General features: G+C 55.0%; 1 protein-coding gene across 2 annotated transcripts in view; it reads left to right on the forward strand.

Annotated features, from left to right (window-relative positions):
- Positions 1 to 16,402, forward strand: part of PLCG1 (phospholipase C gamma 1) — a 39,484-nt gene extending 23,082 nt beyond the window's left edge. The window contains exons 3-33 of one of the 2 annotated variants that reach the window (XM_033186425.1): positions 374 to 526; positions 638 to 731; positions 875 to 922; positions 3,195 to 3,279; positions 3,386 to 3,469; positions 3,703 to 3,737; positions 3,948 to 4,020; positions 4,126 to 4,227; positions 4,465 to 4,583; positions 4,666 to 4,751; positions 4,826 to 4,946; positions 5,659 to 5,827; positions 5,972 to 6,094; positions 6,177 to 6,278; positions 6,365 to 6,552; positions 6,898 to 7,098; positions 7,175 to 7,294; positions 7,378 to 7,558; positions 8,573 to 8,650; positions 9,494 to 9,597; positions 9,806 to 9,902; positions 10,183 to 10,252; positions 10,832 to 10,989; positions 12,905 to 13,001; positions 13,133 to 13,357; positions 13,444 to 13,592; positions 14,103 to 14,217; positions 14,322 to 14,483; positions 14,591 to 14,679; positions 14,792 to 14,979; positions 15,148 to 16,402. In XM_033186425.1, coding sequence (XP_033042316.1) covers positions 374 to 526; positions 638 to 731; positions 875 to 922; positions 3,195 to 3,279; positions 3,386 to 3,469; positions 3,703 to 3,737; positions 3,948 to 4,020; positions 4,126 to 4,227; positions 4,465 to 4,583; positions 4,666 to 4,751; positions 4,826 to 4,946; positions 5,659 to 5,827; positions 5,972 to 6,094; positions 6,177 to 6,278; positions 6,365 to 6,552; positions 6,898 to 7,098; positions 7,175 to 7,294; positions 7,378 to 7,558; positions 8,573 to 8,650; positions 9,494 to 9,597; positions 9,806 to 9,902; positions 10,183 to 10,252; positions 10,832 to 10,989; positions 12,905 to 13,001; positions 13,133 to 13,357; positions 13,444 to 13,592; positions 14,103 to 14,217; positions 14,322 to 14,483; positions 14,591 to 14,679; positions 14,792 to 14,979; positions 15,148 to 15,190 — 3,659 coding nt within the window. In that variant the 3' untranslated portion in view covers positions 15,191 to 16,402. The remainder of the gene's footprint in view (positions 1 to 373; positions 527 to 637; positions 732 to 874; positions 923 to 3,194; positions 3,280 to 3,385; positions 3,470 to 3,702; positions 3,738 to 3,947; positions 4,021 to 4,125; positions 4,228 to 4,464; positions 4,584 to 4,665; positions 4,752 to 4,825; positions 4,947 to 5,658; positions 5,828 to 5,971; positions 6,095 to 6,176; positions 6,279 to 6,364; positions 6,553 to 6,897; positions 7,099 to 7,174; positions 7,295 to 7,377; positions 7,559 to 8,572; positions 8,651 to 9,493; positions 9,598 to 9,805; positions 9,903 to 10,182; positions 10,253 to 10,831; positions 10,990 to 12,904; positions 13,002 to 13,132; positions 13,358 to 13,443; positions 13,593 to 14,102; positions 14,218 to 14,321; positions 14,484 to 14,590; positions 14,680 to 14,791; positions 14,980 to 15,147) is intronic. The other variant, XM_033186426.1, reaches the window with a different exon arrangement.
- The last annotated feature ends 2,458 nt before the right edge of the window (positions 16,403 to 18,860 follow it).

Below are 18,860 nucleotides of genomic sequence, written 5' to 3' on the forward strand. Positions count from 1 at the left end.
CTCAAGCCTGTAATCCCAGTACTTTGGGAGGCCGAGATAGGCGGATCACGAGGTCAGGAGATCGAGACCATCCTGGCTAATACAGTGAAACCCCATCTCTACTAAAAAGTACAAAAAACTAGCTGGGCGAGGTGGCAGGCACCTGTAGTCCCACCTACTCAGGAGGCTGAGGCATGAGAATGGCGTAAACCCGGGAGGCGGAGCTTGCAGTGAGCTGAGATCCGGAGGCCACTGCACCCCAGCCTGGGTGACAGAGCGAGACTCTGTCTCAGAAAAAAAAAAAAAAAAAGAATGAGGAAACTAGGCTGCCCTCCTTTCGGTATTGACTCTGGGAGAGCCCAGCTTGATCTGGGCCTCTTTGCTACCTTCCTAGTTGATATTCGTGAAATCAAGGAGATCCGCCCAGGGAAGACCTCACGGGACTTTGATCGCTATCAAGAGGACCCCGCTTTCCGGCCGGACCAGTCACACTGCTTTGTCATTCTCTATGGAATGGAATTCCGCCTGAAGACGCTGAGCCTGCAAGGTGGGAGTCAAGGGGGTGGAGAAGGTAGGGGATAGTTAGGGGAATGCCTGCTCATTCCTGCCCAGTGGGAGGTATGTGCCCTCGGTGCAGCTGTTGATACCTTGCTTACAGCCACATCTGAGGATGAAGTGAACATGTGGATCAAGGGCTTAACTTGGCTGATGGAGGATACTTTGCAGGCACCCACACCCCTGCAGATTGAGAGGTAAGAACTACTCCTGAAGGGGTTAGGGCTGGGAGCATTAGGGACCAGGGGGACAGGAACAGCAGTCCCTTTGTGTGCCCAGGCATCTCCCAGGCCTGGCCGTAGATGGAGTAGTGGCCCTCACCTCAGGCTTCTTTCTCCAGGTGGCTCCGGAAGCAGTTTTACTCAGTGGATCGGAATCGTGAGGATCGGTAAGTACTGAGCCGTGGCTCTAGCCCAGCAGGGTGGGGATGGGCATCCAGAACCTTAGCCAGGCCTCTAATTAGCTGCCTGGAGAGCCAGAGGACCCAGGGGACCTTAAGCGGGGCCAGGGTGGTGGGCAGAAGGTTCTGCCACATGTAGCTTTCTGCACAAAGTCCTCTGGTGGCCTTGGTGTGAGCTAGTGAGAGGAGCCAGCCACATGCTGTGTGCCCTGCCGCTGTGGGCAGAGACTGGATATGTAGAACTGCCTTTGGGTGTCCTGGAGGTGAGGGTGGCCAGTAGTGTGTGAAGGGTGCCCTGAGGCTTATGGCTCTGAGGCCTGGTGTGGCAGCCAGGGGGGCCAAAGAGAGAAGGGGGAGCAAAGACCAGATGGTGTGGGTGCTGCACCGTGGTGAGATCCTTTGACCTGAAAGAAATGGGAAGCCATGGAAGGATTCTGAAGAGAGGAGTGATGTAACCTGATGGGTTACTCAGGATCACTCTGGCTGCTGTGTGAAGAGCTCAGTTAGGAGCTGTTTCCACACTCCAGGTGAAAAATTAGAATGCTTGGATCATGATGGTAATGGTAGGAAGTGGCTGGATTTTGGCCATGTTGTATTTTGAAGATAGAGCCAGAAAGAATATCCTTAACAGATTGATTTTGGGGTTTGAGAGGCATTGAGGATAATAGTATGCTCTTTGGCTCGAGCAGCTGGAAAACAGAGTCGCCATTGACTGAGATGAGAAGATCATGGGACGAGCCCATTTGGAGGGAAGCTCAGGGGTTCACTTTGAGGCATGTTAAGTTTTCTGATGCCTATTAGCTGTTCAGGGAGAGATGTTGAGTAGGCAGGTGGTTAGACTGAGTTTAGGTACATACACAGTGGGGGCTGCAGATTTTAACTTGGGAGTATGTAGATAAGACTGAAAGCCACAGGGCTGGGTGAGATCACCTAGGGGGCAAGCAGACCAAGAAAAGGGCAGGGTCCAGTGGCTGACCCCAGACCACCCCCATATTAGAGATTGGAGGGGTTGGGGACAAATAGTACGGTAAGAGGAGAACCCCCAGAGTGCTGAGTTCTGGCAGCCCAAGGAAGAAGACAGTGGTGAAATCTGACCGTTGACCCTTGGGTTTAACATGGTGAGAAGAGCAGTGTCAGCCAAGTGGTGAGGGGCTCAAGGGAATGAAAGGGAGCAATATGACTCTTGCAAGGAGCTTTGCTGTGGCGGGGAGCAAAGAAGAGGGCAGTACTTGGAGAGCTAAGCAGGGGCAAGACAGGTGTTTTTGGTGGAAGAAGTACCAGGCTGTTCGTATGCTGATGGGAAAGAGACCACAGAGGGCAAGGTTGGTGATGCAGGCAGTTGCAACCAGAAGGCCTCTGTTTCCTCACTGGAAAACAAGGACCCTGATAGCACCTACCTCCTGGGTGACTGAGGATCAGAGGAGGTGGCACCTGTACAGAGCCAGCCCTCCCTCCGCAGCGTTTGATCCACTCAGTGTGGCGCTCAGCCCCCTTGGGGAATTTTGGTGCCTCCTCCCAGGCTCTTGGGGCTCAGAGGAGGTGACCCCACCCTCCCCTCCCCTCCTTGACACCACCTTCCAGGAGAGAAAGCCCCCCTTCCCCCTTCTTGTCCATCCTGTTGCCAGGTCCAGCATTGTCCCCAGCTTCACATCCTGGGCAGGACACCCCTGGAGAGCAGGGGCGCTTGTTCTCTGAGCTTCTTTCCTGGAGCCAGGCCCTGTCTAGCCCGAGGAGGTGCCCAGTTGCCAGTCATTGTATTTGGTGGAGCATGCACCTCCTCCTCCCTCCCCTTCATGGGTTAGTGGGTTCTGAGGACCAAACTCCAGCATCCCAGTGGGCAGCAGGTAGGGACCCGCTGCCATGCTGCCCCCAGCAGGCAAGTTGTGAGTGAGCCCTGCCTTCAGTCTTGGATGGGCTGACTGCCACCTTGGCACAGGCCTGAGCAGTGCCAGTGGGAGGGGAGGCCTGGGGAGTGGTTTTTCTTCCTCCCATGCCTGACCCACTTTACTGAATCTGTTCACATCTTCCTTGCCAGAATTACAGGCTTTTTTTTTTTTTTTGCTCAGATGAGGAACTGAGGTCCAAAGAAAGGAAGGGACTAACCTTGGTCACCCCATGGGTTCTGATCCAGTCTCGCCCTCAGGACTCCAGGTTCCCAGAATAGTGTTGTTTACCTGTCCAGCCCCAGGTGGGCTCGACCCACAGGTCAGAGGTCATGAGAAGCTGGATGAGACCACTGGGGATGTCCCTGTTTTCTCAGTATATCAGCCAAGGACCTAAAGAACATGCTGTCCCAGGTCAACTACCGGGTCCCCAACATGCGCTTCCTCCGAGAGCGGCTGACGGTAAGTGCCCCCCCAGGGCTGTCTGTAGTTGGGGGCAGGGGAAGCCAAGAGCCCTGCAGCTGGGGCCCTGACTGCCTGACTGGCACCCCCGCTCTATACCATGCAGGACCTGGAGCAGCGCAGCGGGGACATCACTTACGGGCAGTTTGCTCAGCTGTACCGCAGCCTCATGTACAGCGCCCAGAAGACGGTGCATGAGCCACCTGCCCTCCCTCAACCCCTGCCCCTGCTCCTCCACCCCACCCCCCAGCTCTGCCTGCCTCAGCCCTGCTGCCCTGCTTAGGGGCTTTTGGGTGCCATTTCTCCAGTTCTTCTCCTCTTGAGGCCTACCCCCATCTGCTGCTCTAGCCTGTCTTCTTACTAGCCCCTTTCCCACATGGCCTCCCAGGGGCTCTTGCCCTGACCAGGTTCTGTTTTCTGCAGATGGACCTCCCCTTCTTGGAAGCCAGTACTCTGAGGTTTGGTTTGGAGTGGGGAGGTGGGGTTTTCCCTGGGCCCCCTTCATCTCGCCACTGGGCGATTTCTGATCCAGGTGGGAGGTAGTGGGAGTAGGGAACCATGCTGGACCATTCTGGGAAGCTGTGCTGCCTGGGAGTTGGGTTCTGCCTTCCATGGGGCACCTTGTTGTCTGTTGACCATGCTAGCTAGCTTACCTTCTCTCCCTGCAGGGCTGGGGAGCGGCCGGAGCTTTGCCGAGTGTCCCTTCCTGAGTTCCAGCAGTTCCTTCTTGACTACCAGGGGGTATGGCTGGGCTGATATTGGCCCAGGCTGTCAGGTTGTTGGGGGTGCTGGGCTCATCAATGACTGGAGGCTTCTCTCATTCCCTGCCCTCCCCACCCCAATCAGGAGCTGTGGGCTGTTGATCGCCTCCAGGTGCAGGAGTTCATGCTCAGCTTCCTCCGAGACCCCTTGCGAGAGATCGAGGAGCCATACTTCTTCCTGGATGAGGTGATTCCGACATTTCACCCATTTTTTGTCAAGAGAATGGGTAGAGGTGACCAGAACCCCACCTGGGCTTCAGGAGCTAGACGCTTCTTAGGGATGCCACCTTGTTCCTACCTATTATGCATCTTGCCCACCCCCAGTTGGGACAGAGCACTCTCTCTCTCCTACCCCCAACCCACCATCTTGGGTTGGACCGGGCAGGGACTCACTTTCTCTTCCCTTCCACATGTTCCTGGACAGTTTGTCACCTTCCTGTTCTCCAAAGAGAATAGTGTGTGGAACTCGCAGCTGGATGCAATATGCCCGGACACCATGAACAACCCCCTTTCCCACTATTGGATCTCTTCCTCACACAACACGTGAGTGTGGCTCCTTCGGGCCCACCCAGCTTCTTCCCAGGAGGGCCCATCTGACCATACATGCCTCTCCTTGCCTATCCAGGTACCTGACCGGGGACCAGTTCTCCAGTGAGTCCTCCTTGGAAGCCTATGCTCGCTGCCTGCGGATGGGCTGTCGCTGCATTGAGTGTGCGTGGGGTCCGGGGCTGGGGGAGGGAAGATGGGAGGCCTGCCCGCTTGACCATGATGATGTTGCTCCCCAGTGGACTGCTGGGACGGCCCAGATGGGATGCCAGTTATTTACCATGGGCACACCCTTACCACCAAGATCAAGTTCTCAGATGTCCTGCAAACCATCAAGGAGCATGCCTTTGTGGCCTCAGAGTGAGTCAGAGGCTGGAGGACCCAGGGGTTAACTTGGCTCTAGCTCTCTCATTCTAGAGGGACAGAGGGCAGCAAGACTCCTCGAATACCCTGTCCCCTCTCCCTCAGCCTTTCATCTTTGTCCTTCCTCTTGGCCTCTCCTCGTCACCTGCTTCCTGTTTGAGCTGTTGCTTCCCAAGTTACACTTTCTGTTTCCTACATGTTGAGCCCACTTTCTTTTTCATGGGCCCTTTAGACTATACAACACATGCTCTTCTCATCTTCAGGAAACATGCCCTGCTTTCTTTAGGCCAGTGTCCTGCCAACTCCTTTGCCCTCACAGCCCAAGAGATTGTCTTCCCTATATCCCATTCCTTCAATTCTGTTTACTGCTTAAACTGTGGTCACTGGTCTCCCTTAGCTCCCCAGGGCTCTAACAGCTAACTTTGGAGGCTTCTCCTCTCTCCTGGCCTCTTTGGTGGCCTGATTTTTCTTCCACTGCTGAGCAGCCTCCATAATTGGGCCAGCTCGGGACTGCATCAGTGGCCACCCTTTGGTTTCCACTGCTGCCACAGCTGTAGAACCCCCGCTGCCCCGCCAGTGGCTATGGCCTGGGATAGTTTTTATAGACAAGCCCCCAGGCCCTTGGCTCCCAACACCTCACTGTGAGGGGCTACTTAGACCCCAGAGAATTGCAGAATCTGTTTCACTGTGCTTGTCCCCCACCCCGCAGGTACCCAGTCATCCTGTCCATTGAGGACCACTGCAGCATTGCCCAGCAGAGGAACATGGCCCAGCACTTCAAGAAGGTGCTAGGGGACACACTCCTCACCAAGCCCGTGGAGATCTCCGCTGATGGGCTCCCCTCACCCAACCAGCTTAAGAGGAAGATCCTCATCAAGGTGGGGGTGGTGGGCTTATTGGGGAAGCCCCACACTTCTCAGTGCCTTGCCCAGGCCATGGCTTCAGCTATTGGGCCTAAGCCTGGGTGAGGAGGTGGGGTGATGACTGGAGTCTGCATTGCCCTGTTCTGGTTGCCCCTCCAGCACAAGAAGCTGGCGGAGGGCAGTGCCTACGAGGAGGTGCCTACATCCATGATGTACTCTGAGAACGACATCAGCAACTCCATCAAGAATGGCATCCTCTACCTGGAGGACCCTGTGAACCACGTGAGGACTGGGCCGGGCTGGGGGTGGTGGGCCAGTGGGTGTGAGGACCCTGGCTCACAAGTCCCTCTTTGGTCCGTTCCAGGAATGGTATCCCCACTACTTCGTTCTGACCAGCAGCAAGATCTACTACTCTGAGGAGACCAGCAGTGACCAGGGCAACGAGGATGAGGAGGAGCCCAAGGAGGTGAGGAACCAGCTCAGGTCTGGGGCTGGGCCAGGTCAGGCCTGGGCCAGGGTCCCAGTGTCTTTGCTGTTGCCTTCCCCTGACAGGTCAGCAGCAGCACAGAGCTGCACTCCAATGAGAAGTGGTTCCATGGGAAGCTAGGGGCAGGGCGTGACGGGCGGCACATCGCTGAGCGCCTGCTCACTGAGTACTGCATCGAGACCGGGGCCCCTGACGGCTCCTTCCTCGTGCGAGAGAGTGAGACCTTCGTGGGCGACTACACGCTCTCTTTCTGGTAACACTTCCCATGCAGATTCACATGTTCAGTCAGCGTGTGTACACAGACATGACATCACCCAGAGATAATCAGTTAACATTTGAGCCTTTGATCCAGGACAATAATTATGCTTTACATGGAACATAAATTTCTCTCTCTCTCTCTCTCTCTCTCTCTCTCACCCCCCCACCATACCCCTCCCTTTTCGGTTCATTTGAAGCCTTTCAGTGCGACTGCCCACACCTGAGCTCCTCAGGAGATTGGCCTCCCTCCTTGAGGCTTGGTGCCTCATTTGGGGTGGAACTTGGTCTTTGGGGCCCTGGCCTATTTCTCCCAGCCTCCCTCACGTTGTGTCTTCCACAGGCGGAATGGGAAAGTCCAGCACTGCCGTATCCACTCACGGCAAGATGCTGGGACCCCCAAGTTCTTCTTGACAGACAACCTCGTCTTTGACTCCCTCTATGACCTCATCACACACTACCAGCAGGTGCCTCTGCGCTGCAATGAGTTTGAGATGCGACTTTCAGAGCCTGTCCCACAGACCAATGCCCACGAGAGCAAAGAGTGAGGGAGGGACCTGGGGGTGGGCAGGGCAGGGCAATGGGTGGTGCTGGCTGGGCCTGACTCTGCCTGTCCTCAGGTGGTACCACGCGAGCCTGACCAGAGCACAGGCTGAGCACATGCTGATGCGTGTCCCTCGTGATGGGGCCTTCCTGGTGCGGAAGCGGAATGAGCCCAACTCATATGCCATCTCTTTCCGGTGAGGGGTGTGGCCCTGGGTTGTGGGACCTTGCTTGGGTCTGAGTTGCCCTGACCCTGTGTGACTGTTTTGTCCTTGTGAAGGGCTGAAGGCAAGATCAAGCATTGCCGTGTCCAGCAAGAGGGCCAGACTGTGATGCTAGGGAACTCGGAGTTCGACAGCCTTGTTGACCTCATCAGCTACTATGAGAAGCACCCGCTATACCGCAAGATGAAACTGCGCTATCCCATCAACGAGGAGGCGCTGGAGAAGATTGGCACAGCTGTGAGGGGCTGTGGTAGACGGGGCATGGCAGGGGAGGCAGGAGAGACCCAGAATCTTAGCAGTCACTGGATAATCTGGATATGTGTAACAGCAAGGCCTAGGGTGTTGTAGGAGTTCATAGGAAGGCCCCTGAGTCCAGCTGGGAGCCAGTGTGGGTACCAGGAGGGTGTCTGGAGGAGGGGACACCTGAGCAGTGTCTACAAGGATGGGGACAGGCACATAAGCAGTGGGTTCCCCATGAGCCAGGGTGAGGAGTGAGGAGGTTCTGGGGCTCACGCTGGGAGAGGTGCACCCAGTGGAAGCTCATCAGCCTGGGCTTGGCCTGGACTCTGTCCTAGGGCAGGTAAGAAGAGGCTACCCAAGAGTAGTTGTGGAGCCTCCTCATGGATGGTATGGAGGGCAGAGCCACAGGAGGTGAGACCACTGAGGGAAAAAGTCAGGACTCATAAGGGCCCTGGACAGAAGAAAGGGGTCTAGGACCAGGAGATCAGTTGAGAGACTTCTGTCCTCAGTAGACAGGGCTGGCTGGGGAGAGGCCTGTTGTCCACTGGCACCAGGGGCTCAGGTGATGGAGAGGAGTGGCAGGAGGAGTGTGGGGAGTGGAAAGGCTCTTCCTGACTTTGGGCTCAGCAGTGAACCAATGAGCCACTGAACTAAAGCACTGAATATGGGTAGTCTGTGAAGGGCCCACCTGCACATAGCTCAGAAGTACTTGGGAGTTTGGGCATTTTGGACCTGAGAGATTTTAGAATCCTGGACTGGGCCTCACGTATAAGAATGTGAAGAAAAGAAAGGGTGAGACCCGACCTGAGGCCTCTGAAGCCTTCTCCACTGAGGTTGAAGGATCCCTGTGGACCAGGTGCTAGTGGTGGTGGCCGCCTTGGTGGCCTGATGAGGAAGGCCAGGTAGAAGTTTGCTGCACTGGGGGAAAGGGAAGCTGCTGCGGAAACCAGTAGCTGCTTTCTACCTCTAGGCTCTGGGGCATTAACATATCCCATTGTGTCCTGTTTCCAGGAGCCTGACTACGGGGCCCTGTATGAGGGACGCAACCCTGGCTTCTATGTAGAGGCAAACCCTATGCCAACTTTCAAGGTACAGCTCAGGCCTTTGGGCACAGGAAGCTGGGGAGGGTCCCCAGCTGCTTAGCTGCTTGGGGCTTCATTCCTGTGTTCTGGGCCATCTGTGGTCTTTATGGAGAAGTGGTGGTTGTGGTTTTCCGAGGCCCAAGAGGTTGTGAGAGATGTGTGGTTGGTGAGCGACCGCAGGTCTTCCACGGCCAACCCACTCCCTAGCCCCTACGCTTTAGGTCAGCAGTGACCCTTTAAAACTCCTGTGGATGATCCCCGTTTCCTCCCTGGGCAGCAGTGGGGTAGGAGCTTGGAGGCACACTGGCCACTCATTCCCCAGCCTCATGGAGCTCTGTCACACAGTTTCTTTTTCGTTTTGCCTTTTTCTCTAAAAAGGCCTGGGCCCTGTTTTTCACCCCCTCCCCTCCACAGCCAGGGGATCTGGAAGGAGGTTTTTCTTTCTACTTCACAGATGAGTGGTGGGGTCCCATCCAGGCCCCATATGCTTCCAGGTCCCAGGGAGGCATTCAGGGCAATTGTAGGCCCTGCCTTCCTGGCCTGCCAGCCCTGACTCCTGGAAGCAGACTCAGGGTTCTCCCTGTGGCCCAGGGTGGGGCTTAAGGTTCCACCTGGGTCCTGAGGTACTTCACTGGCAGAGGCCCTGCCTCTCTGATCATATCTGTCCTGGAGCCTCCCTGCAGGGCAGTAACAAGAACTATAACTGGGGCCTGTTGATGGCAGTGTCATCTCCCACTGGCCTGACCCCAGGCTGGGAAGCCCAGGCACACGTGTGTGTGCACGTGAAGCCCCAGGTCAGCAGTGGCAGGGAGAGCCTTTCTGCTCTGACTGGTGCTTCTCACCTCTGCAGTGTGCAGTCAAAGCCCTCTTTGACTACAAGGCCCAGAGGGAGGATGAGCTGACCTTCACCAAGAGCGCCATCATCCAGAATGTGGAGAAGCAAGAGGGAGGCTGGTGAGCCAGTGGTGTGGTAGGCCTAGAGTCCAAGGGCCCCAGCAGAGCTGGGGCCCCAAAGACATGCATTTGTGATGTGCTTGTCTCCTGTGTGCACCAGCAGTGCCTGCCTCAGCCTGGCTTAGGCATGGGAGCCCCTACCGAAGGATACCCTCCTCATGGGAGTTTGGGGTGGTTGCTGGAGGTCAGCACCCTATGGCTCCCACAGGTGGCGAGGGGACTATGGAGGGAAGAAGCAGCTGTGGTTCCCATCAAACTACGTGGAAGAGATGGTCAACCCCGTGGCCCTGGAGCCAGAGAGGGAGGTAAGACCAGAACCACCTGAGGAACAGCATTCCCTATCCCCAGATTCTCCTTGGCATGCCCCCATCACACAGTCCCAAGCACGCACATGCATGCACAGACACCTGTCACATGGACTGGTCACACAGCCCATGTGGCCATGCTCGTAGTCTCCCATATACCTGTGCTGCGTTTGGCAGTCACAGGTACACCCACAAGATGTATTTGTCCCATGCACACAGATATCCCCTCACAAACCTGCAGTAGCCATGCTGACCATTGGGTGGGCTTTGCTTTCCACAGCACTTGGACGAGAACAGCCCCCTAGGGGACTTGCTGCGGGGGGTCTTGGATGTGCCGGCTTGTCAGATTGGTGAGCTCCTGTCCGTTTCTCTTGCCCACTGTTCCCTAGGGTGAGGTTCTTTGTATCTCTCTCCTGCTACTAGGGAGGAAGCTGATGGCTGAACCCCAAAGGCTGCCCTCACTCCAAGCTCTCCCCATGCTCTGGACATCCCCTTGACACCCTGGGCTCCCTTTGTCACCCTCAGCTTTGACCCCTGCATGTTTACCCCATGCCAGGCACTGGGGAACCCGCCAGAATCGGCAAGGATGATGCTCCTGGTTGGCTGACGTCCCCAGGCCTAATGGGTTGCACCACAGGGATGTAACAGAGGCTTGGAGATGGGGTGGAGAGGGAGACATGGCTTGAGGGAAGCAGCATGAGTCAGAGCTAAGTTGGAACACTGGCTCCACAACAACCAGCAGTGACTTATTTGAGTTGCAGCATCGTCATCTGTAAAATGGGCCTGCAGAGCAGTCCTTCCCCTCATGGGGTGTGGGAAGGAGGAAATGGGATGAGATAGAACTCATTTGAGCCAGTGCCTGCGGTGTGAAGTGGGGTGGAGCGGGTGAGATGTCTGTTCCCAGCTTTTATCTGCTCTCGCCCTCCCAGCCATCCGTCCTGAGGGCAAGAACAACCGGCTCTTCGTCTTCTCCATCAGCATGGCGTCGGTGGCCCACTGGTCCCTGGATGTTGCTGCCGACTCACAGGAGGAGCTGCAGGACTGGGTGAAAAAGATCCGTGAAGTGGCCCAGACCGCAGATGCCAGGGTGAGATCCTGCTGGAGCCTGGTGGGGGGCAGTGTGTGGGCCTGTCAGGCAGCTAAGGCCTCCAGCTCCCAGCACAAGCCCCCTCAGAGCAGTGGGGCAGCCAGTGGCCTATGCTAGATAGGCCACAGCCCCTGCCTTAGCTAGGGATGGAGAAGAAACAGACACATGAGATGCAATGTGGTATGTTTAGGTCATGTTGAGGTTGAGATACTGATGGGTTGTTCAAGTGGGTCTGCTTAGTGGGCAGTTGGATACACAAGACCAGAGCTAAGAGGTGAAGTCCTGGGCTGGAAGCAGGAGTAGAGTGGGGGCTGAGGCATAGAAGGGATGAGGTGGTGTCGAATAGGAAGAGAACTTGGGATGGATTGAGAAGCTCAATATGAGAAGGCATGGGCAAGAAAAGGAGCCCAGGAAAGGCAGGTCAGACAGACTGCAGGCCACTGGTGAGGGAGGGGGTCTGCTGTGTTGAGGGCTACAGAGGTAAAGACAGGCACGATAAGAACTTGTAAGTGCCCTTTGGATTCAGCAGCAGCAAATAGCCCTGGTGAGACTTTTGAGCTGCATCAGCAGCATGGCTGGGGTTGGATGGCAGTGGGCAGTGGGGAGTCTGGAATGGCAAAGGCAGAGCCTTTGTAGGGCCTGTCCTTGAGGGAGAGGACAGGTGGCTGGGGTTTGAGCAGGCTTTCATGCAGATAGCTGTGAAAGGAGCAAGCAGGGTGTAGGAGGAGACGGAGCCCAGGCTTAGCTGGTAGGACCAGCCTTCTGGGGAAGGGTGGCCTCTTCCACTGAGCCTGGGGGAACAGAGAAGTATTCTCAAGGGTTAGGGAATTCCTACTTGGTGGCCCTTTCACCAAGTGCATTTGGTAGATGGGTCTGTAGCTGCTTTGGAGAGGGCAACTGCAAGCCAAACAGAGAAGGGATAGGGTGCTTGCCAGGCTGTCCCCTAGAAGAAAAGGAGCTGGCATACCAGGTGGTTGAAGGACTGGATCCGGGGGTCTAGCTGAAAAAGGAAGAGTCTGAATATAAGTCACTGAGGCCGGGTACGGTGGCTCACACCTATAATCCCAGCACTTTGGGAGGCCGAGGTAGGCAGATCACAAGGTCAGGAGTTTGAGACCATCCTAATATGGTGAAACCCTGTCTCTACTGAAAATACAAAAATTAGCTGGGCATGGTGGCGGGCACCTGTAATCCCAGCTACTCGGGAGGCTGAGGCAGGAGAATCGCTTGAACCCAGGAGGTGGAGGTTGCAGTGAGCCAAGATCATGCCACTGAACTCCAGCCTGGGCAACAGAGCAAGACTCCGTCTCAAAAAAAAAAAAAAAAAGCCACTGAAAGAAGAAAGTCCTCCAGGGGTGAGAGGATAGGATGGGGTGCTTGTGAGTAGGCTTCTGTAGAGATTTGGCATGGAGATTTGCCACGAAGAGTGGGTGGTTATATTGGAGTTGGGGGAGCTGAGGCAGTGAGGATCATCCTTAGGACACAGATGGAGACCAAGCCAGGGGCCTACATCCCCAGTGCAGTCACAGGTGACACAGAAGAATCATTTTTACCCTGGGATGAGGCTGAGTAATGAATGGTCAGGAAGTGTCACTTGGGAGTGTGGCCAATTCCAGGATCCCTGGAAGGCCACTGGGAACATGGGTGGTGATGAGGAGTCTGTATCCCCCACCCCTCTAAGAAGGTTGGAGGGCAAATGTGTCCTCTGGGACAGAAAAGAGGAAAGATGATTCCAGGATGAGGCTGAGGACAGAGCTCCTCATTTACCGTTGGGTGTGGTGTCTGGAATGTACAGGGGAGGGTGGGAGATGGGCCCAGAACACCTGCAGTGTGGGCACACCCAAGGTTGGCAGGGGCTTCCTTTTCCTGGGCAGGGCTGTAGCCTGGGGCTACAGGGCCTTGTGTGTGTCACCAGCTCACTGAAGGGAAGATAATGGAACGGAGGAAGAAGATCGCCCTGGAGCTCTCTGAACTTGTTGTCTACTGCCGGCCTGTTCCCTTCGATGAAGAGAGTAAGGGCCAGGGCCCAGGCGGGGTGTGCGTGTGCCTAGAGGGCCTGGTGGATGCAAAAGGAGTATTTAGTTATCCCCCCAACACTTCCTGGGTGGGCGGGCTCTGTAAGTGTTCTCCCTGTTTGGCCCAGAGATTGGCACAGAACGTGCTTGCTACCGGGACATGTCATCCTTCCCGGAAACCAAGGCTGAGAAATACGTGAACAAGGCCAAAGGCAAGAAGTTCCTTCAGTACAATCGACTGCAGCTCTCCCGCATCTACCCCAAGGGCCAGCGACTGGATTCCTCCAACTACGATCCTTTGCCCATGTGGATCTGTGGCAGTCAGCTGGTGGCCCTCAACTTCCAGACCCCTGGTGAGGAAGTCCCCTGTGAGGAGGGTGGGGAGGGGTCCAGCTGTGGGGCAGCTGGACTGGAATACACCATAACCTGCCTCTTCCAGACAAGCCTATGCAGATGAACCAGGCTCTCTTCATGACGGGCAGGCACTGTGGCTACGTGCTGCAGCCAAGCACCATGCGGGATGAGGCCTTCGACCCCTTTGACAAGAGCAGCCTCCGCGGGCTGGAGCCATGTGCCATCTCTGTTGAGGTGGGTGCTGCTCATCTGGGCTTCAGGGTGGGAAAGGGGCTGGTTGCCGTTGGAATCTGTTTATGTTGGGTTCCCCAAAAGTGGGCATTTTCAGGCATCAAGGTGGTCAGGGTGGATGGGGCCACCCTGAAAGGGTGAAGATAGCTTGCACTCACTCTATGCATTTAGGACGTGCAGAGCCATGGGGTGACTTGTTCTGATGAGATCTTTTTTCCCCTAAGGGGAGGTCATTTAAAAGATTTCTGTGTTAAATAGACATGGATTTAACATGAAGTGGATTGCAAAACTCACATGGAAATTTTGGCTAAAGCTCAGACTTCAAATAAACTTTGGGCAGCAGCTGCTCTGGACAGCTTAGGTCCCCGATGTCAGGAGAGACTCCATGGGCAGTGTCCTGGGGGCCCAGCAGAGGGCGCACCGCCTCCACTTCACAAATCCTGCCTGAGCCTCCGCAGTCGGGGATTGGAGGGAGCAGGAAGGACAATCCCAGGCCCTTCTGTCTGCCTACAGGTGCTGGGTGCCCGACATTTGCCAAAGAATGGCCGAGGCATTGTGTGCCCTTTTGTGGAGATTGAGGTGGCTGGAGCTGAGTATGACAGCACCAAGCAGAAGACAGAGTTTGTGGGTCAGTCTGTCCTCCCATTCTCCTGGGGCACTGCAAGCCCCTCCCCACCAGTCATCCCATCCTCTCCCAGGGTGACCTGAAGCCTTTTGTCTTTGCCTTCATAGTGGACAATGGACTCAACCCTGTATGGCCGGCCAAGCCCTTCCACTTCCAGATCAGTAACCCTGAATTTGCCTTTCTGCGCTTTGTGGTGTATGAGGAAGACATGTTTAGTGACCAGAATTTCCTGGCTCAGGCTACTTTCCCGGTAAAAGGCCTGAAGACAGGTGAGGACCATTCCTGGAGGCAGTGCCCCTGCAATCTTGCTGGCAGGATGGGGCTGGGCCCCTTGCTGTCCCTCGTGGGCTGAGGGCCAGGCTTTTCCTCCTTATAGGATACAGAGCAGTGCCTTTGAAGAACAACTACAGTGAGGACCTGGAGTTGGCCTCCCTGCTGATCAAGATTGACATTTTCCCTGCCAAGGTATCTGCAGCAGGGGTGGGCTGGCATGGGGTGGGTGGGAGGAGAGCCAGACAGCAGCCTCGTGAAGTGCAGAGGAGTCATTGACCCTCTTGTGCACCTGCCTTCGTTGAAGCAGGAGAATGGTGACCTCAGTCCCTTCAGTGGTACGTCCCTGCGGGAGCGGGGCTCAGATGCCTCAGGCCAGCTGTTTCACGGCCGAGCCCGGGAAGGCTCCTTTGAATCCCGCTACCAGCAGCCATTTGAGGACTTCCGCATCTCCCAGGAGCATCTTGCAGACCATTTTGACAGTCGAGAACGAAGGTGAGGGAGATGGAGGGGTGCCAGAGCCAGGAAGGCAGTGGCTAGGTCCTACTTCTTCAGTGTTTCTTTCTCCTGGGTAGAAAAGTTGTAATATTGTCTGGCTTTGGGCTGCCTGATTGGGCTACAAGGCCCTGCCTGCCAGCAAGGACACTCTTCTCTTCTGTCCAGGGCCCCAAGAAGGACTCGGGTCAATGGAGACAACCGCCTCTAGTTGTACCCTAGCCTCGTTGGAGAGCAGCAGGTGCTGTGCGCCTCGTAGAATGCCGCGAACTGGGTTCTTTGGAAGCAGCCCCCTGTGGCGGCCTTCCGGGTCTCGCAACCTGAAGCCTGGATTCCAGCAGTGAATGCTAGACAGAAACCAAGCCATTAATGAGATGTATTACTGTTTTGGGCCTCCATGTCCCAGCTCTGGATGAAGGCAAAAACTGTACTGTGTTTCGCGTTAAGCACACGCATCTGGCCCTGACTTCTGGAGATGGAGCCTTCCATCTTGTGGGGCCAGGACCATGGCCGAAGCCCCTTGGAGAGAGAGGCTGCCTCAGCCAGTGGCACAGGAGACTCCAAGGAGCTACTGACATTCCTAAGAGTGGAGGAGGAGGAGGAGCCTTGCTGGGCCAGGGAAACAAAGTTTACATTGTCCTGTAGCTTTAAAACCACAGCTGGGCAGGGTGAGAGGCTAGATGCCCCTGCAGTTTGGCCCTGGAGCCAGGGTAGAGGAATGTAGGGCCTGCATGGAGAAGGGCTCTGCCCTGCCTGAGGAGGAGGACACAGCACAAGGGCACATTGCCCATGGCTGGGAACATGACCCAGCCTGAAAGATACAGGGGATCATGTTAAAAATAGCAGTATTATTTTTCTTCTCAATGGTATTGTAACTAAGTTATTTACTCCTCCTGCTCCTCACCCTTGTAGGGAAACCTTGGAGTAGAGCCTTGGCGAGGAGAGTGGCAGGTGGGCTGCCTGCTGTGTTAAGAGGGCTTAGTTTGTGTAACGCACTGTCAGGAATGGGGGGCGGCGGGGGGGAAGAGAAGAAATAGCAGAGCCTATTTTGGTGAGGTTGTTTTTAAGTCAAAGAAGACTCAGTATGCTTTCCCTGAGGAATGAAAAAGCGACTGAGGAGTTGCCTGCCTCCTGGGTGGGTGGGGTACAGGCAGTTGGGTGCTGAATGAAGCTGCCATCCTTATTGCAGCTTCTAACCAGTAAAAAAGATCCAGGGATGGAGATGGGAAGGTTAAAAAGGCAGCCCGCACCTCAGGACAGAGGCCGGGGTCCAGGCCCGTGGGCGCAAAGGTGCCTCATAGCATAGCCAGCATTCAGCACACATAAACCTACTGCCCACATTTGGGCTCAGGGTTGGCCATTTGCTAGTTCTGCTGCCCTCTTAAGATCTGACTGCCAAATAAATCATCCTCATGTCCTTTTTCCTTTGACTTGTCTGCTCTTTGGGGGGCTCAGGAAAGCCTGTTGCGCGGGGACATGCTCAGTAGAAACAATCGCTGGATGATTCTGCAATAGAAGCAGGTGGGAAGTTTCTGGAAACTTCTCAGGTTAAGCAGCCCTTCCCTCCTTTGGGCTAACAGGAGTTGTGGGTCCACTCTCTCCCGCTCATCCTCTGAGGGTGTGTCTGAGCAGAGTACATCCTGCCTGGGTTCTTTGTGGCCAGCCAGCTTTGTTGGTGGGCCGGAAACCACGAGAGCCCCTTTCCAGTTCCACAGAAACCTTGACTTCCAAAAATACTGCATTCAGTTAACACTGCCAGGTGCCATTCTGGTTGTCTCCAGGACTTGGCAGCTGAAATCTCTGTGCCCAGAACACAGTTGAAAGGCCCTTCTCTTCCTGAGGCGCTGGTTTTCATAGTGGGCTGTGCTGGGATGGAACAAAAATGATGCCACACAAAAAATTTTAGATAGAGCCGGTTCCATGGATGACATGAACATGCCAGTATCAAACAGCGATGGTGCTCAGGTTCGTGTGTGACTTCCTCCTACAGCTTCACAGTCCCAGCTGGGAGAGGAGGGTGGCTTTTTCCCCTTCACCTGCCCTCATGATCCGTGCTTCCTCTCTAGATGTTTATGGCCTGGAGAGAAAGGTGTCCTATCAGAGAAGGAAGAGGACTGTGCAGGCCCTTCTGTTAGGCCCACCTGCGTTGGTTAGGACATCCTTGGCCTGTTGGTGTTGACCCTTTTAATTTTCATCAATACATCTATTTGCTGAACAAGTGTCTTTCTGGAACACAACCTGGGGAACGGACAGCTCTGCCTTTCTTAAGGCAGCTTTGCAGACCTGAGACTCACCTCTCTTGGGCTCTGTAAGACATTGCCTTTGCCTCTCACTGCAAATGTTTTGATTGTTCTTCCTAGTGGAAAACGTGCCACTTCTCAAGCAAATTTAAAGATCATTTTCACTTCAAGACTCCTCCAGACAGATCTGACAAACGTTGATTGACCCAGAAGGCGGAGTGTTGGTGGGGAAGACCCTCACTTGGGGCCGAATGCTTTGGCATCAGGAGTTGTTTGCCCCGTCCCATGCTTGTAGGCCATGTGCCTACAGTGCGACAGCTCAGATTTATGACCTGCGGAGTCTCAACCCTAACAGCACATGAGCACCACTTGGGAAGTGTCTGAAAAATGCTGGTACCTAGGGCCTTAGCATAGGTATTGTTCAAAACCTCCCAAGGTGATTTAAATGAGTTAGAGGGTTGAAAAACACTGATTTTGGCAGGGCAAACTAAAAGAGCAGGCAGGGTTGGGAGAGGGAAGTCAGTGGTACCAAAAGGCAGATGGGCTCCCTTGCGGGCTCCTTGCTCTCCTGTCATCACCGGTAGAACTTTCTGGCTGACACACCAGAGACAAGTAGACTGGGTTCAAAGTGACAGACCTTCACTTTCAACAGCGTTGGCCCAGCAGACATGTACACATACAGGGCAGAGCCTACAAGGTCAGGGGCATTCTGCCCCCTGCCACAGGAAAAAGGCTGCCCTGCGGGAAGATGGCAGGAGCCGTTTCTGACCTCAGTTGAGTATGGCCATGAGCAGAAAAGGCAGGGGTCTCCCTCCTGACCAAGCACAGCTTGAACATCACCTGAGAGCTGGGCCTGGACCTAGAAACTTGTCTTTCAACTTGAGCCCATCACTCACCATATGAGTTCTGTTGAGGGCGGGTAGAAAGCCAAGTAGGTTTAGGTTATCCCACCAGACTAACTCGGTGAATGAAAAGGTCGTGCCTTCTTCACATTTTAATTAAATGGATCAAGCACAGTCTCAGCCTGCGACTCCTGTCTTCTCTGGGTACTTTAGTAATTCCCAGGGGACCTGTGCTTAGGGGTTACCTAGGCATTCTGTTCTCTGCCTGGAGGAACCCCACAGCAACCCCCTGGCTGGCCGCTCCTGTGAATCACCCACAGTGTCCCAAGTGAGTCACTGCCTGAGTCTACCCACTACGGCATTCGGCTGATTGGCTCTGCCAGTTGCATGCCAGTTTGGTTTAGTTTCCAAGGACCTGGCTTTTGGGGTTCAACACACACTGCTTCCCCATGACATAAGCTGGACTCCTATTCTGGTGTCCAGAATCACCGCCTGGCTCCACTGTAGGTGATTTCATTTCAAAGGACCCTTTTTCCTTCTGCGCCAGGCCTTCAGGGCCACCCCAACAAAATTCAATGGCTTTGGGTCTTAAAAGTATGGGCTTCAGTTTTGTTCCTCCAGAAGGCCCCTGGGTCCTTATGCATATTCACGAACACTCAACCCCGCGCCAGCAAATGACAGGCTCTGCTTTTCAGCACTCACAGGAACAGAAAAAGACTCGCTAGTGTCCTCTCACCAGATGACACCAGCTTTGACTGTTTGCCTTTGTCTATTTAGCATGATTTCTAACATATAACCG

Source organism: Trachypithecus francoisi, unplaced genomic scaffold (assembly GCF_009764315.1).
Source record: "Trachypithecus francoisi isolate TF-2019V2 unplaced genomic scaffold, Tfra_2.0 Lachesis_group21, whole genome shotgun sequence".
Taxonomy (NCBI): domain Eukaryota; kingdom Metazoa; phylum Chordata; class Mammalia; order Primates; family Cercopithecidae; genus Trachypithecus; species Trachypithecus francoisi.